The sequence below is a fragment of the Leptosomus discolor genome, chromosome 4 (genome assembly GCF_034619465.1).
Source record: "Leptosomus discolor isolate bLepDis1 chromosome 4, bLepDis1.hap2, whole genome shotgun sequence".
In the NCBI taxonomy this organism is placed as follows: Eukaryota; Metazoa; Chordata; class Aves; order Leptosomiformes; family Leptosomidae; genus Leptosomus; species Leptosomus discolor.
The window spans coordinates 52,015,230-52,041,295 of record NC_141394.1 but is presented as its reverse complement, the minus strand read 5'-3'; the positions used below and the strand labels follow the sequence as shown (position 1 = coordinate 52,041,295).

At 44.3% G+C, this 26,066-nt stretch overlaps 1 protein-coding gene across 1 annotated transcript in view; it reads left to right on the top strand.

Annotated features, from left to right (window-relative positions):
• Positions 1 to 26,066, top strand: part of TRMT9B (tRNA methyltransferase 9B (putative)) — a 91,815-nt gene that overhangs the window by 13,758 nt on the left and 51,991 nt on the right. Inside the window, exon 2 of the mRNA XM_086464608.1 lies at positions 4,584 to 4,589. Coding sequence (XP_086320734.1) covers positions 4,584 to 4,589 — 6 coding nt within the window. The remainder of the gene's footprint in view (positions 1 to 4,583; positions 4,590 to 26,066) is intronic.

The following is a 26,066-nucleotide window of genomic DNA, read 5'->3' as shown; positions in this document are numbered from 1 at the left end:
CACTGAAATAATCTATAGTATTGTGTTTTACTCAACAAAGACAGCCTAGTGGAAAGCTCTGCTAGTTTTTTGATCTCAAGATCCACACTGTATCTTTGTCCTTTGAAATCTTTTAAAGAAACATAAAGGACCTATCAGTTAGTTAACAATTTGGAAGTGCATCACATACATCCATTTTTCATACAGAGTAAACTCTTGCCAGGAAAATTTAATAAAGTAATTTGCTGGAGCAGAAGTGTGTTGATAATGTTGGATGCACTCAGCTTATCTAGCCAGAAAACAATACTGGCAGCTAGTTCTTATTCCAGATGAACAGAGTATCTTAGACCTAAATGTTCAAGTGATCCATATGTGCCTACATTCAGAAATACCAACATGTAGGATATCATCACCTGGCAATCAGAAAGAAACTGATCCCCATAGTATCTTACAAGGCATCTTAGAAGCTTTTCTGTTTGCATTCCCATCATTCCAGATTTTCATCCACGATAGCAAAACTATAACATAGAAAATTTCTGTCAAGTAGAATTCTATGGCAAATGCTTTATCATCAGATAACATTAATTCATAAGAACCAAAGGCTTTTTCTGAAAGAGAGTGGTTCTGCCAAGTTGTTTTCTCGACTTGTTTGATTTTCAGTTTCTTTACAATATTGCTGTTTTGAAAAATGTTTTTGGTTTAATTATGATGAAAACTAGCCAAGATTCAGAAGACCTGATGAAATTCTCAGTTTAAAATCTTGATTGCACTAATTGAATTGCCTATTTTGGAGACTTGGACAAAGAGGAAAGAGGGAGGGATTTCTAATTTGATTTTTTTCTTTACTTTCAGATTTTTCATCCTGTTGTAGCTTGAGGGTTCGTTTTGACATCAAAAGTACCTTCAGGGCTGGCTTGAGGTTTCCAAATGATCTCACAGATCTAACTATGTAGCTTGCTAGTCACCGAAACTTTCAATGAAACTATTGCCATTTCTCTGTTGTGGCCATTATTCTTGCATCTCTATAGTGGTGAGCTGATTGAGGAATGGAATATGTGAATGTTTTTCATGAAACCTTGTTTTGCTGGTTCAGTAGAATTATGGTAGCTGGAACATGTAAGGGCCATGAGCAGTGAAAAGGCATAAGTTTAGATCTACTGAATTTTCACAACTGATGTAAGGACTAGATCTTCAGATGATATTAATAAGCAGCTATGTTGACTTATTTGGAACTACACTGGCACTATATGAAGATCTCAGAGGAAAATGGTATTTTAAATTCCATCATTGTGAGAAATAACTGATAAACAGCTTTTTCTAATCTAAAAGTAGTTTGGTAAGGAAGCTGCATCAAAACTGAGATTGGGATTTCAAATAATGTTGAAACATGTTGGTATACTTATATGGGTAGAATGGGAAATCAGGATTAAGAAATTCTATAGCTATACATGCATTGTAATTACAAAATAGGAATGTGCAAAAGTAGAAGAATATGAGAGTTTTCAAGTATTTGTTTTTCTACCATATGTCTACGGTAGAAACCTATGCCAAAAAAGCACAAATGGTGATTTTATATTTTCCGTCTTGTGCAGGGATGCGTAAAGCTGAGACTAGAAGTCAGTTGTTGTAAATTAGACTTACCTGATGTAATGAATGGCAAATGAATGTGCTGTATCCAGAATTTACTAACATGTCATGATCTGTGTATTCATAATGAGTATTTTCATATGTTTTTTTGTTTTAAAAAGCTGTGGCAATCAGACTATTTTCTTACCGACTTAGCCCATGATTTTTCAGGTAATTTAGTGCATTTTGAAGCCCTCTTTTTTTTTTCTTGTAAGTGGTTCTCTATCAAATGAGTTTTGATATTATTACTGGAAGCTCTAATCCATTCAAGTACATTTCATTTCTGTTGTGTAATATATCTGTATAATCATGAGATGCTTTAGGTTGTAATCCTTTACATGCTGGGATATCAGGCCAACAAGTATAAATCTTTTCTAAAGCACGAAGATGAGAAAGATACACGATCAAGCAAAATAAAGAGAAACGGCCTTAGAGAAAACTCCCTGAGAGAAGCTGTTAAGCCTCTACTTTGTTGGACGTTGTTCTCTTCTGCTTTGTTGGACAGTATGCACAGTATTCTTTTATGTACATGCATAATTAAATTGTATGAAGCTAATTATCATAAAAGCTTTATCTTAGCATTTTACAGCTGTAATCTTCACCAATTTGGGGTTGGATCATAACTTGGTGAAGTGCCTAGTAATATCCACACTATTAAAATATTTTATTCCCAATGATTAAATAACCTTTAAATAGTTTGTCAAGCTGGAGACTTTAATTGCTCAGCAAGTAGTTAGATTGATATGGAAGCACACTGTGCAATTTTTCAGAAAAGGCTGATTTCATTGACATAATTTCTCACTCCTTCAATTGCTGGGATATGGTGAGCACAGTGAGGTGAGTACTTGTTTGAGCAGCTGCTGCCAATAATGTGCTTGTCTGAACGCTGTGCTAGCTGCTGGAAGTTCTGTAATCATATTACCACAGTATGTGCGTTTCTTTGGAGGTGAGAAACTGTAAAGCCTTAAACCTTGGATCAACTAGTATTCTATTTGCTCTTGCAAACAGATTTTGCCCAAGCTAAATTTGTTGTAGGAGTTGTTTAGAAAGCAAACCATAGTATGATATTTTCACCACATCCTTTCAGATCTGAAATAGGTTCAGAAATGCATCTCAGTTGTGTAGGCATTGTCTATACAAGAGAAATTCCGAGTTGCCAGTTCACATCACTCAAACTATGAGTGACTCTAATCCACTATAAAATGTTTAAAACTGGGTATTGCCTACTTCACTGTTCCAGAACTATAACACATTTTCTGACTCAAACTTTTTGCCTAACAGTCTTCTTTGGAAGACAACTGTAACCAACTCCATGTGCAAAGTCCTCTTTGCAGCAGCAAGGTTTGAATCCTTTCCAGCCTCAGGAGCCCCAGTCTCATTCATGCTCTTTCAGAGTTCTTGTTCAATCCTCTGAAGGACAGTGTAATAGTAAATAAAATAACTTCTCAGCTTTCCCCTCTAAGGACTGGAAATATCTCAAAAAAAAAAAAAAAAAATTCCAGTCTGACAGTTGTCCGTTTGGGTGTCTGCAGATTTTTCATAGACAGGGTCATTTCCTAATGGAATTACGTAAAGCTTAATTGACTTTTTCAGGGGAAAAATCACACTGTAGAAACATATTATCCCTCTTCTTATAGAAGTAGTGGTAGTTTATGTGACAGCAAGCAGTCCATGTACAATGTTATGCTAAAGTATCTTATGCTGCATCTAAGCTGGCTGGGTATCTCTGCTCCACTGTGTTATGCACACATATCCTGGAATGAATATTGGAAAGCACAGGCCTGTGAGGTTGATTGCAAACGATGATACATTTAAAGTAAGAAAAAGAATTGCTGTATCATATTTCTTACTTACGTGGTCAAAACAGTAGGTGTATCTGTTCTCTTTATTTTTTCCAGCCATGTGTTCCTTCGGTAATTAAGACTAAGTGAAGTTAGGGGATGAAGTTTTTAGGTGTCTTTGGGAAAAGTATCGTTATGAGGCCTGATTATGCAAAACAGGAAAGAAGATTTTCCACTTTGCAAATGCAAATTAGCTTTTTCAGTGGTTCAGTGTAGGAGTTCAGCATGATTTCCATACTTTGAAAATAGGAATTGCTGAGAGATTAGGACAACATGGTTTACAAAAACCCAGGTATCATGTTCTAGAAATTATTGTCTTCCCTTCACAGTTTTGCGTTAACAGAGCATATCAGAAGTGGTGTTACACGAATGTTTCATTAAAAAAAAAAAATTGCAAATACAACCTTTTTTCTCACTTGGAAAACTTGCTCATTTTTCAGTTTTGTTTTGATTTAAGTATTTTTCTTCAGGACCATGTCAGATAGAATTAAACTAGTCACCAGTGCTGTACATTTGCCTTAATTGCATGTCCGCTACATGTCACGTTAAACCCACCTAGCATTTTTTACCATTCATTCGCAGAAACTGCTACATTCATAATTTATGTTTCCCAAAGTGTAGCCACTGAAAGGAAGTCTTGCAGCATGAAATGCTTCTGTGCTGATGTGAAAACATGAAATGAACTCACAATTTCTGGCATAGATTGAATTTAAATATAACTCATCATGATTGAAAATCTTCTCAGTGTCCTAGATTTGCACTTTAGGTTTCGATTTATACTAGGCGTGAGTAAGTGTTGTTAGCTGCATGAATAATGCATCATTTTCTTCAGCTCAGCTCATTCCCTTCACATGTTTATTCATTTATGCTGTTTAAATGAGCAGAAATGCTCGTATCAGTATTCACTAGTGTTCTGACAAGCTGCAGGATAGATCGGTTTCCTCAGGCTTAAAAAAAGCTCAGAACTACTTACACACAGGACATCTTTTCAAATGATCATTTATATTTAGTTGTCATCGACATTCAGTGACAGAAGCCCCCTTTCATACTTTTATATCATTATCTTGAATGAAATTATTGTAAATTTATATTTATTTTTGTAATATATTTCTGATGCAGGAATACTGATTGAAGAAGAGAGAGGTAGCCTTACAACAGAACCCAAGTACACCCAGGGTTTGAGACCTGTGGGTGTGTTTTTCCCTTAGACACATAATACCACCATCAATCCACACCTTTTCAGAGCTCAGAGAGTCCATAAACAAGGGATTGGATCAACAGGAGGAGGAAATAGGGCTGAATTTTTCATGTTTCATTGTCAGATCAGCTGCACAGTTCTGTTCATGTTAGTACACAGAAAATAATTTGGGCAGAAAAGCAGCTCTATAGGGACAATATTATCTAATTTTAGATTAATAGAGACTAATTTTGTCGCTTCATTGTTGATTTATGTTTGATCATTCCATAGTTAAAATGTCACAAACTTAGTTTTTGTATTATGTCAGTCATTCAAACTAGTATGGATACATAGTGTATTACAGTCTGTATGCAAACAATAAGTATATTTCTTTTATATGATAAAGTTTAGTCATATTTGTTAAGGTAGCACATTTATATTGTGCTCAAAGCATGAATTTCATCTGCAAAAGGAGCTTTTAAAAGATATTAGTGATAGGTATATGCCACACAGCCATCAGCTTCTGTATGGCTTTTTCCTCAATTTCTTACCGTCATTAATATATCTTCCTCATCCCAGTGCTTGTGGTGTTTGTTACGTATCAGGTACTGAACTGAGAAACATAACTACCTTGCACACAGTCACACAAGAAAATCTATGATAGAAAGGGAACTTAATTTGTACTATTTTAATCCAGGTTGTTGTCTGGATACTACAGTACCACACATCATTTTTATACCACAATTGTGACTTTGAAAATTATCTCTAAATTCAGACTTACTAGTTATTTGAGTTATCCAAATGAAAAAGAAGAAGAAATGAGAAGAATCTGCTTCATATTTAATCTCATCCTCAATTCCCACTTTCTATAACTGGTATCACACAAAGACTGCTGTTTCTTTAAAAAAAAAAAAAAGAAAAAAAAAAAGAGAACAAGAATTCAGCAAAGTTGTTTTTATGTTTATTTGTGGTGCTGGGTAGAATTTAAATTTATGAGAAATGTAGCAGCTTTGCAAAATTTTGCCATTGTGAAGTGAGACAAACCTAGAAAGTTTTAAAATTTAATCCAGAATGAAAATGCGAATAATTCTTCTAGTTTCTGAAGCAGAATTTCTTTGAAATGACACAAGTAACTTTTGATAATGTGGGATAATTTCTCCAAAGAAAATTTCCTGATTAGCTTATATATTATTTCTCCACTTTCCTGAGACCCATGTAATGTTCTTTAATCACTTACAGAAACAAGCAGCTATTCCATATTTATGAAATAGTAAGGCTACATGAAATATTAAGACAATGAGAGCCTTGAGCTGTGAGCTATTGGGAAATGTTACCATCTGTCAGTTTAGTAAGACTTTTTCAGAAATGAACAGATTTTCTACCAGTGCAGAATAGAGATTTTCTGTCAGCCCAGTACCAGGAAATTTCAGAGAAAAATATATTTAATGAGCAAAATGAAATAACACAATGGTCATTATGGCTCATGTACAATTCAGTGAAATGACCTCAAAGAATGATAGATCCAGGAGCTAGAATCCCCTAAAAAAATTTCCCCTGTGTTTCATGTCTTAGCTCTCTTGTGTCAGTCAACTTTGACTTTAGAACATGTTTCTGATGCTTTTCCTTGTTCTTTTCTGAGATGGTCAAAAAGCAAAAAGGGGCCAATTAGATTAGTGTGGCAGCATTTTGCATGAATTGGATCCCTACACTTTGGATATAACTCATTTGAACTCAATGCCTTGCCATATCTGTGTTACAGAAGAGCTATTAGGTGACAATAACTTCTAGTTGCTCTTAGCCAAAGTTGGATCCAAACCACATGTTGTTAGAAAAGTCTGCTTCACTAAGCTGCCTACACGAATTGCACTATTTGTTAGTCTCGTTAGCAGTCTCAGATGTCGGAAGTATTCCTTTGCTCCTTCCTCCATACACATGCTGCCTTTTATCAGCATTGGCATGCACTGCATAGAGTGTGGGGAAAAGCAGCTGTCTGAGATAACTGGCAGTATAATAAATGGGAATCAACTGACACTAAAATAGGAATGCTGGACAAGCAAATCCATGAAAATAAAGGAAGACTGGCCTTCATGAAATAGTAACAATATGAAAATACAACTTCATTTTAGCAAAATGATTCTCATGACTATTTGCTCTGATGGAAACTTACTGGAATGGAATTTATTTCTAGTAAATAAGATGTGCAACTACCCTGTTCTTTAGGGATATAGCCTTGTCAGTGCTTCTAAGACCAAGTTCCCCAGTTCTCCAAATGTATTAGTTACATGAACATCTTTAGTTTTTCCATGAGAGCACCCACCTGGTATTCCTTCAAGTGGTGCCTTCCAGGGCCCATGAGTGTGTGGTACTGATAATCTGCATTCGTAAATGCCTCCACCTAGAATGTCAAGTCTTCTAGCTCCTACCTCAATGGTCCATGCAGCGTAGCTTAAAACATCATTACATGCACCAGTGCCCGTATTCTCTCACCCACTGGATGGTTCTTTGTTACTGGGGAAGAACAGGAGCATGCAGCAGTGATATCCAGCAAGGGCAGAGACTGTGGCTGTGTGCTATATATATGATGATTTTTAACAGCTCATGTAGACTGTAATGTGTAAATATGAGAACTCAAGAATGGCACTAGCAGATGCAGTTATGTCTTAGCAGTATTTAACTATGCAATACTTAAGGGAGAACAAAGGACATAACCATGAGATAATTATGGCAGTGACATTGGACAGCTATAACAATATATGAAAAAAACTATGAAAATGGCAGTGGATAGCTGTAAAAAACATTAGCAGCATTAGTCTTTGAGCCATGAGCAGCGCAGTGTTACAGTTATGGCAGCAAATTCCTGAGTTGCCCCAGTCAACTAAAGTCCTCAATACCCCTCTCTTGGCCCCCAGAGTCCACACTACTGGCACAAGTCCCCAGGATGTCCCACCTGGTATGCTGAGAGGGCTTCAGTGGCTGTTCATCTGCGTAACCATTGGTTCTTAGATGCTGGGATCTACCACACCGATCCTCTTCTGTTGATCCTACCTTGGCAGTCTTTAAGTTGTCTTTTTATACCCCCACAGTGCTGTGACCTATGAACTTCTGTGCTTCTCAGTATGTACTTCTGTACATTCTCAGAGAGATTTTTCATGCCTTACATTGAGTTGGTTCAATCTAAAGGCAACTGATCACTGCGTCCTCTGGTCACCGTGTCCTCACCCTGCAGCTGTTTCCCTGCAGTGCCAGTTCCATGGAACCATCCCTCTGCCTTCATGCCACAGCTGTCTTAACTGCACCGTTTTTGCAATATTTTCCTATATTTTATTAATGGCCTACAGTCATCAATTTGTTAAATTGATTTATCTTAGTTCATCATTTCCTGTGTGGTTTTGTAGATATACTAAGGTCTCACACTTGTGACCAGCCATTTGGTTAGTCCTTATCTTGCCACAGTGCCAAATATGTTTGTGCAGGGTTAGTAAAGTTACATCAAAGCCCATCTTGACTTACCAGTTCCCTGTACTTTGCTGTGATGATTAGCAGCATTATACTGAGGCCTGTCTCAGCTCAGAGAGGCCTGACTCAGCTTGGTTATTCTCAGTTCCCTGATACATACCTAAGACCCCCTTGTTGTTTTCAAATTTTCCTCTTTTTTTTTCTGCAGGCATTCAGAGTAGGGAACAAGCTCAGGTTCACCGTGGTGCAGAGGTCTTGCCAGAAACCCCGTAGCCTGGAACCTACCATTTATGGCATAAATGGATATTTATGGAGTTGGCCCTGTCTTGCAGCCACCCACCACCCACACAGCCCCTCACTTACACCCACCCACCCACCTCCCCCCAGTGGGACAGGGGGAGAAAATAGAAAGGAATGAGAAGACTTGTGCGTTGAAGTAAAGACAGGAAAATAGCTTACCGAGTACTGTCATGGACAAAACAGACTTGAGGTGGGGAATTTAACTCAATTTATTGCCAATTAACGTAGATATTTAATTCCTGATTCAGGTATTAGGAAACAACCCCCCAAATGTTGAAACACTTAGGGCCCTCCTCCTTTCCCAGGCTCAACTTCACTTCAGACACCTCTCTCCCCACTTCTGGTCTCCACTCCTGCACTTCAGACACCTACCCTCACGCCTTGTGAGGCAAGAGGCAGAGCACTACTGAAAAAGGAAGGATCTGTTAGTGTTTCATTGCCCTCATCATAATTTATTTTTCTTGTATATCTAGCCACAATTTCCCTTGATGCAACTTGTGCCTACTGCCTTTTATTCTTTCACTGTGCATCTCTGAGAAAAGTCTGCCTCTGTCTTCTCTAAAACCCCCCTTAAGTAGTTGAGTACAGCAGTGAGATCTCCCCTTAGCTATCTTCCTTCTTGAGGCTGAACAAACACTGCTCTCTTTGTCTCTCCCTATATGTTATGTACTCCAGCCCCCTAACTATTTTTGCTGGGCCCATTGCTGGGGTTGCTTCAGGTTGTCAATGTCTTTACTGTACCAGGAATCCCAAATTTGGTGCTTTGATTCAGGTGCAATCTTACAAGTGACAAATAGCAGAGAATAATTACTTCCCTTAACTTGTTGGCCACACTGTTACAGCTCATTGCTGTACAACCAAGATCCCCAGGTCTTTTTCTGCAAAGCTGCTTTCTAGCCAGCTGGGCCTTGGGCTGTATTACTGCATGAGATACTCCTCTCCAGGTGAGCAACTTTCCATTTGTCTTTGTGAACTCCATGATGTCCTGCCAGACTCTTTCTCCAGCTTATCAAGATCCTTCTGAAAAGCAGCCATAACTTCCAGCATATTGACTGCTTTCCTCACTTTCTCTTTCCAAACTGCTGCTTTGCTTTTTTTCCCCTTTGTCCATTTTCTACAGTTTTGGAGGGTGTGAGACATTAGTAATAGGGGGTCATTCAATGCCAGTTGACCTTTATGTCAGAGAACAGTCAAGGGTACTTTTACTTTACTGGTGTAGTTGTATCCCCTCCAGTTCTGAGGAGAGAGAAGCACACCTAGATAGTGCCCAGAGCTGCAGTGCTAGATGGTAATGTGTGCTCTGGAAAAGCACATGTGTGTGGAGTTGAATGTCACCTTCCATCGTCAAGCCATGAGTGCTGAGGCTGTGCTCCAGTGTCAAGTGCTGGGCTGCAGGCAAGCCCACACGTGTCCTGGGAAGATGGCTTTGGAAGCGCTTGGACAACAGGGTCCGGTACTGTACTTGCAGTGGTTAGTGAGGCCATGGGAAATAATGGGAGTATTACTCTCTGTGATTACAACTGAAGCCCCCTTCCAGGGAGCGCTGGACTGGAAATGTTTCTTCTTGATGGTCTTGGTATATTTAGGTATATGATTTGGCCTGAAGGCTCTGATGTTTGAGACCCCAGGCAGGGGTACACAGATGGTATATTACTCCACATAGCTCCACTGTGATGATCCTGGCAGTGGATTTACTGACACAAAGCTGCTTGTGCCATGGATTCAGATGAGAGGTATACTAAGATTTCCTAGCATCAAACTGACCCACTTGTGGGACAGGATGGATATGGAAAAATGAGCATGCTGTGGCACAAAAACTACTGCCAGCTCATCGCTTGGGACCATGCGGTGGCCTCGTGCATTCAGATATTAATGGCCCAATAGTGGTTATTCTTCAGCTGGTGGATGATAATGTCCCCTTCTACTCTGACTGCTGGTGATTTGTCATCTGAACCACTGTGCCATGGCTTTGGGAGTGGGTGACCTGCACAAGGCTGGACTGATGATAATAGACATGGCAGTCCAGCTGCCACAGCATCCTCCAGAGCCCTGCAGGCGCAGCTGCTCAGTACCACCAGCCAGACTACCACCATCCCATATAAAGGAGCCCCATTTTTTGACTCACAGAAAATTAATATTGTAATTGTAAGATCACCACATATTATTATGTTAATAATTAATATTATTAGTTATAAAATATTAATGTTGTGGGGGTTATTATTACCTCATTACAACCGACATACATAAATACACAACACATTAATTATTTTCAGCTTATGAAATCTTGAAAAATCTTTTACTATTTTAAATATTTAAAAATATTTTAAAATCAAATCATTGCAGGTTTGCTAATCAACAAAATATGCAAGTTTCTGGCTTATTCCAGTGAATAAAAATAGTTTAGAAATGGCACTACTCTCCTTAGAGAATTTCCTTATTCATCAAACATTATTAGGAGCTGCATTTCACCTTCTGAGTACCTAAAAAAGTGAAAGTGATGTTTAAATAATACAGAAACTGGAAATTTATTGTGGAAGTAAATTCTTAATCTTGCAGCCACCGAGAGTGATTACTGAGGAAGTGTTTATGTACTGTAATTGGTATATTGCAAATAATATAGATTCATAAATCTGTTGAAGAATGTAATTCATCATAACATTTTGCATAAAACAAGTGAAAAACAGCCCTACAAATGAAAAACCCCAAACCCTTCAAACCTGAATTTGTTCATTGATCTGATTTCTTACATCAGCCCACAAACAATTGTTCTGGTATAGTGAGTTGGGCAATGTGGAGTCACCGTAAGTTTGCATTAATTGAAAGAAAAAGGTATATGTAACTAGCCAGCATTTGTGGATTAATTTGTTAATTTATTGGTCTAATACAGTTAAGATCCTGATTCAGCAAAATACTTAAAACACATCTTACTTTTCATCAGTACCAAAGTAGTCACTTTGGGCTCATTGCACTTTTATGTATATAAATATCTTCACAGTGTGCTCTTTATGTTTTGATGAAAATATCATAGATAAACTAATTTTTCTACTGTTGTGCTTTAGAGAGAATAGCATTGTGCCAAAGCAAAAACGAGATTAAACTGTTTATCTTTTTTGACCAAACTGAAGGAAAAAAATCAACTGATATTAGATAGGGCAAAAACCAGATTTGTTTTTCAAATATTTCTGTTTTAATGAATGATGGCAGCTAAAGGAGCAGATGTGAAAATTTTGCAATCTTTTAATGTACCAGTAATAATTTGTAAACATTGGGTTATACCTTTCTTTTGTCAACACTCCTCAAGCATCTCATTTTTTAGCTTATACATTCTTCAGAATAGGATATGTTTGCTCTATGTTTAGCATGAAAGGGCTCTTGATCTTAATTAGGCCCTTTGGCTTCTATGGTAATCTAATCTATTAGGGAACAATAGCTTACAAGATTGTTAGGAGTATCAGCAAGGACATTAAAAAATGTCATTAATGTCAGTTAATGTTTATGTATCATATGAAAGGCCATTATTACTACACAGTTAAAAACAGCAGTAGCAAGATGTTATTAAACTTACAAAACTTACTTTGCTTTTGTGGTCTAGGACATTATTAACAGCAAGTTACTAGTTTACAGTCTGGATTCGTCTGATAATATATTGGATAGTAACTTGGTAGAAGTGTGTGGGTGTCTAATGTCACTTCTATTTATCCTTTCCATTACCAGTGACCTGCAAACTCCAAACATAAAATCCTTCAGGGGGTTCACATTTCAGAGTGAAATAATTCTTGATGTATGGAATTGCAACAATGCTTTTCTTAGATATTTCAGCATTCTTTTGCTGTCATAGTGGTAAAATTTCTGATGGGGTTGAGAATGATAATGGTCTGCCTGGTTCTTATTACAAAGAAGAGGAAGTCAGCAAACTTTGGTTTCCTTAATGATAACCAAGTAAGAATTATTTTTTCTTGCTACTTCCTCTTCCAGTTTAGAGATTTAATGTGGCTTTATATAAAAATCAGTCTCAATTTAAACTGTCTACATTTGGCCCATATTCAGGGCTAAACTGTAAGAGTTACTCTATCACCCAACAACCCCTCACCAGCCCCGAAGGGGAATCGGGAAAAGGAGAAGAGACCCGTGGGCTGAAGTGAAAACATTTAATAAAGCAGCACTAATACTAACAAAGCTACACTCAGCCAAATGAATATGCAGCAGTCACAATTGACAGGAGAGCAGTCCTCAGGGACAGAAAGAGGGGAAACCGCAGCCAGAACCTCAGCAGGTTTGCACAAGTTCCCTGCTTGCGTATACTGTAGCCACTGTGTAGCATTCAGCTGGCAGCTAAGGAGGGAGGCTTGATAGCAGATAGAGTCAGGGTTGTCATCCACCCTGTGCTCTTTAAGGATGTATCTAGTGTTTTAGGAACTGTCATTCAGATAATGGCAAAATGTTGTCCTTCCTCTGTGTCTTGGTTTGAAAAGACAGGTGTCTGTGGAGGAAGGCAGGAGCCTCCCTTGAAATGGAGAGTGCAACCCCCTTCCCTCCAAACTATTATAATTTTGAAATTAACGGGCCTTCAGGCAAAGATATGGGGAATAGGAATAACAGTTCTTTACTAATATATATATATATATAACACAAGGCAGGGAAAAAACAAACAACCCACTGGTTTACACTGACAGAGTCAGGAATACAACCTGACACCCTGTTAGGGTGGCAGTAGCAGTCTGATAAGATGCTGGCTGCAGTCCTCCTGAAGTGATGGGTGTAGTTCTGTGGAAGCAGCAATCAGGTAAAAGAGTCTGGTCTTCCTCCGGAGGTCCAGTGGTCGGCAGGTAGCTCTTGTCCTCTGGAACTCCAGTGGGGGGAAAAGCTCCTCTGGGAATCCAGTGGAAGAAAGGCGGCTAGCGTGTTCAAAATCTCCGTTTTTATTTGGCATGGACTGCTTGGCTCCTTCCCCCCCCTCCCCGGGCGGAGCATCTCACAATGGGATGGGGAGTCGTGAGGCAGTTCCTTGATGGGCCATTAACAGGAGATAGCCCAGGAGCGAGTTATCGATGGGTCAGGCGATAAGGCATTGTTGTGCCCAGTAACAGGAGATAGTCCAGAGGGGGGAGGCAGGGAGCACCGCCCCACCTGGTCTCAACAGCTCCTGAAGATGGTGATAGAATATATTTTTTTTCTTTTGGCACATTTTACACTGTAACCCAGGACATAATCCACCCCTTATTCTATTACCATCTACACCATACCCAACCCAATGCCCCCTTACAGATACATATATACATATATACACAATGAAACCTTACACAGAGTTCTCACTTAAAATTAGGTCTCCTTGTGGTACACAACGGGTTTCCCCATTTTCCTGCATTACCCACCAAGTGTAACCAGGTCCTTGAGCAAAAGCAACCCCACGGAGGGGTGTGCCTTTGCCTGATGTGGGATTAATCCAAACAGTCTTTCCTAACATACCTCTCGTGTGTACCACAGGGACTTTATCTCCGTCCACTGTGTGCAAGGGTCCAGACTGGGCAGGACCAGCTCGATTGATGGACCCTCGGGTATTGACCATCCAGGTGGCCTTTGCTAAGTTCAGTTCCCAATTTTTGAAAGTCCCCCCTCCAAGTGCTTTTAGGGTAGTCTTAAGTAGCCCATTGCACCGTTCAACTTTCCCGGCAGCTGGTGCATGATAAGGGATATGATATATCCATTCGATTCCATGTTCTCTGGCCCAAGTGCTTATGAGGCTATTCTTGAAATGTGTCCCGTTGTCTGACTCGATTCTCTCAGGGGTGCCATGTCTCCAAAGAACTTGCTTTTCCAGGCCCAAGATGGTGTTCCGGGCGGTAGCATGAGGCACAGGGTAGGTCTCCAGCCACCCAGTGGTTGCTTCCACCATGGTCAGCACGTAGCGCTTGCCTTGACGGGTTTGGGGAAGAGTGATGTAGTCAATTTGCCAGGCTTCCCCATACCTGTACTTTGACCATCGTCCACCGTACCACAGAGGCTTTACCCGCTTGGCCTGCTTGATCGCAGCGCAGGTCTCACAGTCTTGGATAACCTGGGAGATACTGTTCATGGTTAGATCCACCCCTCGGTCCCGTGCCCATTTATAAGTGGCCTCTCTGCCTTGATGGCCTGAGGCATCATGGGCCCATCGAGCTAAGAACAACTCTCCTTTATGTTGCCAATCTAAGTCTATCTGGGACACCTCTATTTTTGCAGCCTGATCTACCTGTTCATTGTTACGATGTTCTTCATTAGCCCGACTCCTGGGGACATGAGCATCTACATGACGGACCCTCACAGGTAGCTTCTTTACCCGAGTGGCAATATCTTTCCACTCATCAGCAGCCCAGACTGGTTTTCCCCTACGCTGCCAGTTGGCCTTTTTCCACCTTTCCAGCCAGCCCCACAGAGCATTGGCTACCATCCACGAATCAGTATAAAGGTAGAGCTTTGGCCACTTCTCTCTTTCAGCAATGTCCAGGGCTAGTTGAACGGCTTTGAGTTCAGCAAGTTGACTTGATCCACCTTCTCCTTCAGTAGCTTGTGCGACCTGTCGTGTGGGGCTCCATACGGCTGCTTTCCACTTCCGCTTCATCCCTACGATGCGACAGGAACCGTCAGTGAAAAGAGCATATCGTGTTTCCTCTGCTGGTAGTTGGTTGTACGGTGGAGCTTCTTCAGCCCGCGTCACTTGTTCCTGCTCCTCTTCGTCAGTGAGGCCAAAGTCTTCACCTTCCGGCCAGTTCGTAATTATCTCCAAAATCCCAGGGCGATTTGGGTTTCCAATACGGGCGCGCTGTGTGATGAGGGCAATCCATTTGCTCCATGTGGCGTCAGTGGCGTGGTGGGTGGAGGGAACCTTTCCTTTAAACATCCACCCCAGCACCGGTAGTCGGGGTGCCAGGAGGAGTTGTGCTTCGGTGCCAATCACTTCCGAGGCAGCTTGGACTCCTTCATAGGCTGCTAGGATTTCCTTCTCTGTGGGAGTGTAGTTGGCCTCAGACCCTCTATAACTTCGACTCCAGAATCCCAGTGGTCGGCCACGAGTCTCTCCAGGCACCTTCTGCCAAAGGCTCCAGGACAAACCATTGTTCCCGGCCGCAGAGTAGAGCACGTTCCTCACCTCTGGTCCTGTCCTGACTGGGCCAAGGGCTAGCGCATGAGCGATCTCCCGCTTGATTTGGGCAAAAGCTTGTTGCTGTTCAGGGCCCCAGTGGAAATCGTTCTTCTTGCGGGTAACCAGGTACAGAGGGCTCACAATCTGGCTGTACTCAGGAATGTGCATTCTCCAAAAACCTATGGCGCCTAGGAAAGCCTGTGTTTCCTTCTTGCTGGTTGGTGGAGACATCGCAGTGATCTTATTGATGACCTCGGTGGGGATCTGACGCCGTCCATCTTGCCACTTTACCCCCAGGAACTGGATCTCTCGGGCAGGTCCCTTGACTTTGCTCTTCTTGATGGCAAAACCAGCTTCCAGGAGAATCTGGATGATCTTCTCTCCTTTCCCAAATACTTCCTTTGCTGTGTTCCCCCACACAATGATGTCATCGATGTACTGCAGATGTTCCGGAGCTTCACCCTTTTCCAGTGCAGCCTGGATCAGTCCATGGCAGATGGTGGGACTGTGCTTCCACCCCTGGGGCAGTCGGTTCCAGGTGTACTGTACGCCTCTCCAGGTGAAGGCAAACTGAGGCCTACATTCTGCTGCCAGAGGAATGGAGAAAAAAGCATTGGCAATGTCAATAGTGGCATACCACTTTGCTGCCTTGGACTCCAGCTCGTACTGGAGTTCCAGCATGTCCGGCACGGCAGCGCTCAACGGTGGAGTCACTTCATTCAAGCCACGATAGTCCACAGTCAATCTCCATTCTCCGTCAGACTTGCGCACAGGCCAAATGGGGCTGTTGAAGGGTGAGTGGGTCTTGCTGACCACCCCTTGACTCTCCAGCTCGCGGATCATTTTGTGGATGGGGATCACGGCATCTCGATTCGTCCGATACTGCCGGCGGTGCACTGTCGAGGTGGCAATTGGCACTTGTTGCTCTTCCACCTTCAAGAGTCCTACTGCAGATGGGTTTTCTGATAGTCCGGGCAAGGTGTTCAATTGCCTAATGCTCTCTGCCTCCACAGCAGCTATCCCAAATGCCCACCTGAGACCTTTTGGGTCCTTGTAATAACCGTTCCGGAGGAAGTCTATGCCCAGAATACACGGGGCCTCTGGGCCAGTCACAATCGGATGTTTCTGCCACTCCTTCCCAGTAAGGCTCACCTCGGCTTCCAACAGAGTCAATTGCTGCGATCCCCCCGTTACCCCGGCAATGGAAACAGGTTCTGCCCCCACATGTCCCGATGGCATTAGGGTACACTGCGCACCAGTATCAACTAACGCTTTGTATTTTTGTGGCTCTGACGTGCCAGGCCATCGGATCCACACCGTCCAAAATATCCGGTTTTCCCGTGCCTCTCCCTGGCTAGAGGCAGGGCCCCTCTAGCACTGGTTACCATTCCCTTCCTGGACATACATACTAGAGGTTCCTTCAAGGGGATCTGTCAGCTCATCCTCCCTTCTGTAATATCTGGCAGCTCGGTCCTGGGAGGTTGAGGCTACCTTCACTTTAGTGTTACTCCCCCGGTTAGTGTTTCCCTCCTTGAGTTGATGCACCCGTGCTGCCAGGACAGAAGTGGGTTTCCCATCCCACCTTCCCATGTCTTCCCCATGGTCGCGCAGGAAGTACCATAGCTCAGCTCGTGGGGTGTACCCTCTCCCTCTAGCTGGGGGACGTTGGGCTCCGACTTTGGGGCCTGTGACTTGTACCGGTGCCAAATGGGAACTGCTCCTCCTCACCTCCTGCTTTATTTCCCTCATCTCCTCTTGTAGGCTCTTAATCACAGCAGAAACGTTAGCCTGCATTGGGCCATTGATCATGCTTTCAAAATTTCTAAGCTTGCTCGTGACAGAACCCACTGTCTCTCGGTCGTTATCTGCATTAATCATTGCAATGAAGGTGGAGTATTCGGATGGCCCTAGATTTGCCAGATTCCACAACATTTGCCCTGTGCACCTGACTTTGTCAGGGTCATTACCATGCTGTCCATCCCTCCCAAAGAGTACCTCCAATACTGCCACTTCTCTCAGCTGCTGGATCCCTTCCTCAAGGGTCTTCCAGCGCATTCTATGATGGTGCTCCTGCATTCTCTCTCTGTGGACAAACCTCTCTCTCACACTCATTAAAAGCCGCTCCCAGAGGGAAAGGGTCCCTGGCTCCCTTACAAATACCAGATTGACACCTGAGTCCTGAGTCAAGGGTCCCAAATTCCTTGCCTCACTGCCATCCAGTTGCACACCCGTACCCATAAGATCCCAGACCCGAAGTAACCAGGTTGTAAAAGCCTCACGCCCCCGCCGTACGATGTCTTTGTGCAGATTACGGAGACTGTCGTACGTCAGGGACTCTGTGATTATCTCAACCACTGGCTCGCCTGCAGGTTCTGAGGGCCCTCCTTTCTTAACTGAGTGGTCTGATTTCATCTTAGATTTCCTCGTTTCCACAGGGGCGACTGCTGCTGGCTCTGACTGCCCTTGCGTTTCAGCTGGAACCTGGACGGTTGTAACGTCTGTGGGTTCTACTGCTGCACCATTAGACTCTCCCTCTTCAAGGCAGGAGAAGGGATTCCCAGCAGCTGAAAGAATGCACTCCTTCAGCATCTGGCCCATCTCACGTATCTCCTTCACCCAATCCGAGTGGTTCATTTCTGATGTGAGCTGTGAGGCAGGGTCAGATTCTGGAGCAGCATTCCTAGTCAGGGTAGTTATCCAAGCCAATCTCCCCTGATCTCTGAATACTGAATAAAACAGGATTATCAGCAACACCAGCCACTGTATGATATCATTAGCACTTAGGAAAGCTCTGAATCCTTCGAAAACTGGTGGAGTAGACCCAAAGAGCTGGGTTAGGGGTTGGGAGAAAGTTTCTCCCGGTGTCATTTCCTCACAGTAGGTACCATTATTAAAGTAACCCCAAAAGCATACATTTAGTGTTTGATAGCTCCGAATCCATGTGCCCGCCTTCCAGAGGAAGTTAATAAGCCATGAATTCCTCACCTTATTAATCCATAAAACAAACTGGATAACAGTCACGGTAGCCTTAGTTATAGGACCCATGTTTAGATAAGGGCCTGCAAATGGGAGAAATACAGCCACCACCACATGCCACATGAACCAGGATAAACTAGCCCACATGATGCCACTTAACAAGGAATCTATATCCAACGCACAAGAACCGTTATTCCTTTTATCTCTCGATGCCCTCGGGCCCCACGTTGGGCGCCAAAATCTGTCTTGGTTTGAAAAGACAGGTGTCTGTGGAGGAAGGCAGGAGCCTCCCTTGAAATGGAGAGTGCAACCCCCTTCCCTCCAAACTATTATAATTTTGAAATTAACGGGCCTTCAGGCAAAGATATGGGGAATAGGAATAACAGTTCTTTACTAATATATATATATATATAACACAAGGCAGGGAAAAAACAAACAACCCACTGGTTTACACTGACAGAGTCAGGAATACAACCTGACACCCTGTTAGGGTGGCAGTAGCAGTCTGATAAGATGCTGGCTGCAGTCCTCCTGAAGTGATGGGTGTAGTTCTGTGGAAGCAGCAATCAGGTAAAAGAGTCTGGTCTTCCTCCGGAGGTCCAGTGGTCGGCAGGTAGCTCTTGTCCTCTGGAACTCCAGTGGGGGGAAAAGCTCCTCTGGGAATCCAGTGGAAGAAAGGCGGCTAGCGTGTTCAAAATCTCCGTTTTTATTTGGCATGGACTGCTTGGCTCCTTCCCCCCCCTCCCCGGGCGGAGCATCTCACAATGGGATGGGGAGTCGTGAGGCAGTTCCTTGATGGGCCATTAACAGGAGATAGCCCAGGAGCGAGTTATCGATGGGTCAGGCGATAAGGCATTGTTGTGCCCAGTAACAGGAGATAGTCCAGAGGGGGGAGGCAGGGAGCACCGCCCCACCTGGTCTCAACAGCTCCTGAAGATGGTGATAGAATATATTTTTTTTCTTTTGGCACATTTTACACTGTAACCCAGGACATAATCCACCCCTTATTCTATTACCATCTACACCATACCCAACCCAATGCCCCCTTACAGATACATATATACATATATACACAATGAAACCTTACACAGAGTTCTCACTTAAAATTAGGTCTCCTTGTGGTACACAACGGGTTTCCCCATTTTCCTGCATTACCCACCAAGTGTAACCAGGTCCTTGAGCAAAAGCAACCCCACGGAGGGGTGTGCCTTTGCCTGATGTGGGATTAATCCAAACAGTCTTTCCTAACATACCTCTCGTGTGTACCACAGGGACTTTATCTCCGTCCACTGTGTGCAAGGGTCCAGACTGGGCAGGACCAGCTCGATTGATGGACCCTCGGGTATTGACCATCCAGGTGGCCTTTGCTAAGTTCAGTTCCCAATTTTTGAAAGTCCCCCCTCCAAGTGCTTTTAGGGTAGTCTTAAGTAGCCCATTGCACCGTTCAACTTTCCCGGCAGCTGGTGCATGATAAGGGATATGATATATCCATTCGATTCCATGTTCTCTGGCCCAAGTGCTTATGAGGCTATTCTTGAAATGTGTCCCGTTGTCTGACTCGATTCTCTCAGGGGTGCCATGTCTCCAAAGAACTTGCTTTTCCAGGCCCAAGATGGTGTTCCGGGCGGTAGCATGAGGCACAGGGTAGGTCTCCAGCCACCCAGTGGTTGCTTCCACCATGGTCAGCACGTAGCGCTTGCCTTGACGGGTTTGGGGAAGAGTGATGTAGTCAATTTGCCAGGCTTCCCCATACCTGTACTTTGACCATCGTCCACCGTACCACAGAGGCTTTACCCGCTTGGCCTGCTTGATCGCAGCGCAGGTCTCACAGTCTTGGATAACCTGGGAGATACTGTTCATGGTTAGATCCACCCCTCGGTCCCGTGCCCATTTATAAGTGGCCTCTCTGCCTTGATGGCCTGAGGCATCATGGGCCCATCGAGCTAAGAACAACTCTCCTTTATGTTGCCAATCTAAGTCTATCTGGGACACCTCTATTTTTGCAGCCTGATCTACCTGTTCATTGTTACGATGTTCTTCATTAGCCCGACTCCTGGGGACATGAGCATCTACATGACGGACCCTCACAGGTAGCTTCTTTACCCGAGTGGCAATATCTTTCCACTCATCAGCAGCCCAGACTGGTTTTCCCCTACGCTGCCAGTTGGCCTTTTTCCACCTTTCCAGCCAGCCCCACAGAGCATTGGCTACCATCCACGAATCAGTATAAAGGTAGAGCTTTGGCCACTTCTCTCTTTCAGCAATGTCCAGGGCTAGTTGAACGGCTTTGAGTTCAGCAAGTTGACTTGATCCACCTTCTCCTTCAGTAGCTTGTGCGACCTGTCGTGTGGGGCTCCATACGGCTGCTTTCCACTTCCGCTTCATCCCTACGATGCGACAGGAACCGTCAGTGAAAAGAGCATATCGTGTTTCCTCTGCTGGTAGTTGGTTGTACGGTGGAGCTTCTTCAGCCCGCGTCACTTGTTCCTGCTCCTCTTCGTCAGTGAGGCCAAAGTCTTCACCTTCCGGCCAGTTCGTAATTATCTCCAAAATCCCAGGGCGATTTGGGTTTCCAATACGGGCGCGCTGTGTGATGAGGGCAATCCATTTGCTCCATGTGGCGTCAGTGGCGTGGTGGGTGGAGGGAACCTTTCCTTTAAACATCCACCCCAGCACCGGTAGTCGGGGTGCCAGGAGGAGTTGTGCTTCGGTGCCAATCACTTCCGAGGCAGCTTGGACTCCTTCATAGGCTGCTAGGATTTCCTTCTCTGTGGGAGTGTAGTTGGCCTCAGACCCTCTATAACTTCGACTCCAGAATCCCAGTGGTCGGCCACGAGTCTCTCCAGGCACCTTCTGCCAAAGGCTCCAGGACAAACCATTGTTCCCGGCCGCAGAGTAGAGCACGTTCCTCACCTCTGGTCCTGTCCTGACTGGGCCAAGGGCTAGCGCATGAGCGATCTCCCGCTTGATTTGGGCAAAAGCTTGTTGCTGTTCAGGGCCCCAGTGGAAATCGTTCTTCTTGCGGGTAACCAGGTACAGAGGGCTCACAATCTGGCTGTACTCAGGAATGTGCATTCTCCAAAAACCTATGGCGCCTAGGAAAGCCTGTGTTTCCTTCTTGCTGGTTGGTGGAGACATCGCAGTGATCTTATTGATGACCTCGGTGGGGATCTGACGCCGTCCATCTTGCCACTTTACCCCCAGGAACTGGATCTCTCGGGCAGGTCCCTTGACTTTGCTCTTCTTGATGGCAAAACCAGCTTCCAGGAGAATCTGGATGATCTTCTCTCCTTTCCCAAATACTTCCTTTGCTGTGTTCCCCCACACAATGATGTCATCGATGTACTGCAGATGTTCCGGAGCTTCACCCTTTTCCAGTGCAGCCTGGATCAGTCCATGGCAGATGGTGGGACTGTGCTTCCACCCCTGGGGCAGTCGGTTCCAGGTGTACTGTACGCCTCTCCAGGTGAAGGCAAACTGAGGCCTACATTCTGCTGCCAGAGGAATGGAGAAAAAAGCATTGGCAATGTCAATAGTGGCATACCACTTTGCTGCCTTGGACTCCAGCTCGTACTGGAGTTCCAGCATGTCCGGCACGGCAGCGCTCAACGGTGGAGTCACTTCATTCAAGCCACGATAGTCCACAGTCAATCTCCATTCTCCGTCAGACTTGCGCACAGGCCAAATGGGGCTGTTGAAGGGTGAGTGGGTCTTGCTGACCACCCCTTGACTCTCCAGCTCGCGGATCATTTTGTGGATGGGGATCACGGCATCTCGATTCGTCCGATACTGCCGGCGGTGCACTGTCGAGGTGGCAATTGGCACTTGTTGCTCTTCCACCTTCAAGAGTCCTACTGCAGATGGGTTTTCTGATAGTCCGGGCAAGGTGTTCAATTGCCTAATGCTCTCTGCCTCCACAGCAGCTATCCCAAATGCCCACCTGAGACCTTTTGGGTCCTTGTAATAACCGTTCCGGAGGAAGTCTATGCCCAGAATACACGGGGCCTCTGGGCCAGTCACAATCGGATGTTTCTGCCACTCCTTCCCAGTAAGGCTCACCTCGGCTTCCAACAGAGTCAATTGCTGCGATCCCCCCGTTACCCCGGCAATGGAAACAGGTTCTGCCCCCACATGTCCCGATGGCATTAGGGTACACTGCGCACCAGTATCAACTAACGCTTTGTATTTTTGTGGCTCTGACGTGCCAGGCCATCGGATCCACACCGTCCAAAATATCCGGTTTTCCCGTGCCTCTCCCTGGCTAGAGGCAGGGCCCCTCTAGCACTGGTTACCATTCCCTTCCTGGACATACATACTAGAGGTTCCTTCAAGGGGATCTGTCAGCTCATCCTCCCTTCTGTAATATCTGGCAGCTCGGTCCTGGGAGGTTGAGGCTACCTTCACTTTAGTGTTACTCCCCCGGTTAGTGTTTCCCTCCTTGAGTTGATGCACCCGTGCTGCCAGGACAGAAGTGGGTTTCCCATCCCACCTTCCCATGTCTTCCCCATGGTCGCGCAGGAAGTACCATAGCTCAGCTCGTGGGGTGTACCCTCTCCCTCTAGCTGGGGGACGTTGGGCTCCGACTTTGGGGCCTGTGACTTGTACCGGTGCCAAATGGGAACTGCTCCTCCTCACCTCCTGCTTTATTTCCCTCATCTCCTCTTGTAGGCTCTTAATCACAGCAGAAACGTTAGCCTGCATTGGGCCATTGATCATGCTTTCAAAATTTCTAAGCTTGCTCGTGACAGAACCCACTGTCTCTCGGTCGTTATCTGCATTAATCATTGCAATGAAGGTGGAGTATTCGGATGGCCCTAGATTTGCCAGATTCCACAACATTTGCCCTGTGCACCTGACTTTGTCAGGGTCATTACCATGCTGTCCATCCCTCCCAAAGAGTACCTCCAATACTGCCACTTCTCTCAGCTGCTGGATCCCTTCCTCAAGGGTCTTCCAGCGCATTCTATGATGGTGCTCCTGCATTCTCTCTCTGTGGACAAACCTCTCTCTCACACTCATTAAAAGCCGCTCCCAGAGGGAAAGGGTCCCTGGCTCCCTTACAAATACCAGATTGACACCTGAGTCCTGAGTCAAGGGTCCCAAATTCCTTGCCTCACTGCCATCCAGTTGCACACCCGTACCCATAAGATCCCAGACCCGAAGTAACCAGGTTGTAAAAGCCTCACGCCCCCGCCGTACGATGTCTTTGTGCAGATTACGGAGACTGTCGTACGTCAGGGACTCTGTGATTATCTCAACCACTGGCTCGCCTGCAGGTTCTGAGGGCCCTCCTTTCTTAACTGAGTGGTCTGATTTCATCTTAGATTTCCTCGTTTCCACAGGGGCGACTGCTGCTGGCTCTGACTGCCCTTGCGTTTCAGCTGGAACCTGGACGGTTGTAACGTCTGTGGGTTCTACTGCTGCACCATTAGACTCTCCCTCTTCAAGGCAGGAGAAGGGATTCCCAGCAGCTGAAAGAATGCACTCCTTCAGCATCTGGCCCATCTCACGTATCTCCTTCACCCAATCCGAGTGGTTCATTTCTGATGTGAGCTGTGAGGCAGGGTCAGATTCTGGAGCAGCATTCCTAGTCAGGGTAGTTATCCAAGCCAATCTCCCCTGATCTCTGAATACTGAATAAAACAGGATTATCAGCAACACCAGCCACTGTATGATATCATTAGCACTTAGGAAAGCTCTGAATCCTTCGAAAACTGGTGGAGTAGACCCAAAGAGCTGGGTTAGGGGTTGGGAGAAAGTTTCTCCCGGTGTCATTTCCTCACAGTAGGTACCATTATTAAAGTAACCCCAAAAGCATACATTTAGTGTTTGATAGCTCCGAATCCATGTGCCCGCCTTCCAGAGGAAGTTAATAAGCCATGAATTCCTCACCTTATTAATCCATAAAACAAACTGGATAACAGTCACGGTAGCCTTAGTTATAGGACCCATGTTTAGATAAGGGCCTGCAAATGGGAGAAATACAGCCACCACCACATGCCACATGAACCAGGATAAACTAGCCCACATGATGCCACTTAACAAGGAATCTATATCCAACGCACAAGAACCGTTATTCCTTTTATCTCTCGATGCCCTCGGGCCCCACGTTGGGCGCCAAAATCTGTCTTGGTTTGAAAAGACAGGTGTCTGTGGAGGAAGGCAGGAGCCTCCCTTGAAATGGAGAGTGCAACCCCCTTCCCTCCAAACTATTATAATTTTGAAATTAACGGGCCTTCAGGCAAAGATATGGGGAATAGGAATAACAGTTCTTTACTAATATATATATATATATAACACAAGGCAGGGAAAAAACAAACAACCCACTGGTTTACACTGACAGAGTCAGGAATACAACCTGACACCCTGTTAGGGTGGCAGTAGCAGTCTGATAAGATGCTGGCTGCAGTCCTCCTGAAGTGATGGGTGTAGTTCTGTGGAAGCAGCAATCAGGTAAAAGAGTCTGGTCTTCCTCCGGAGGTCCAGTGGTCGGCAGGTAGCTCTTGTCCTCTGGAACTCCAGTGGGGGGAAAAGCTCCTCTGGGAATCCAGTGGAAGAAAGGCGGCTAGCGTGTTCAAAATCTCCGTTTTTATTTGGCATGGACTGCTTGGCTCCTTCCCCCCCCTCCCCGGGCGGAGCATCTCACAATGGGATGGGGAGTCGTGAGGCAGTTCCTTGATGGGCCATTAACAGGAGATAGCCCAGGAGCGAGTTATCGATGGGTCAGGCGATAAGGCATTGTTGTGCCCAGTAACAGGAGATAGTCCAGAGGGGGGAGGCAGGGAGCACCGCCCCACCTGGTCTCAACAGCTCCTGAAGATGGTGATAGAATATATTTTTTTTCTTTTGGCACATTTTACACTGTAACCCAGGACACTCTGAAATAAGCAGCCAAATGCAGTGCTGTTAGGATCTCATCCTGTGTACTCTGTTTCTTCTTTAGTTACAGGAATCTCTAAGATCGTAGGCACTCTGATGGAAAATTCAATTTGAGATGGGCAGTACCGCATTCATAAAGATCAGAAAAAGGAAGCAAATATACATTAATTAAAAGCTAATGGTAATAAATAAGTAGTAATGGTAAAAAGATTGTTTATAAATAACAGTTAATCAAATATTGTTGCATATGCATATGTCATTCTGTGTCCTTACTGTCACAAGCTGTTGATTTTATGACTGTGTCCCTTTTTTAAGGTCTTATCTACATTAAAATATTCTCAGTATTGTTTAAAAGACTCTAGCTGGGCTATACAAAGCAGTTTGTTAGCTCAGGCTAAAACATACCTTACCTAAAAATCTGTAAATCTTCCAACAAGTTTCTTGTCATTTTTCCAGATGGGTAAATAAGTTCTCATCTTGCTGATTTAACTTACCAGGTAAGCTACTTGAGCACTGCAGTGCAAAAGACCACGGGATGTCCCCATAGCACAGGAACAGCAAGGTTACAATTATTTGTGCAGGAACATAAAATGGTGAATCTGTTACCAAGCTAGACGGATCTGGGGACTAAGATGAAGCCATGCTCTGTGGTATAGACATCATCCCAAATCTTATGAGGGCAATCACATAGGGCTGAATTTCCTCATAGTTG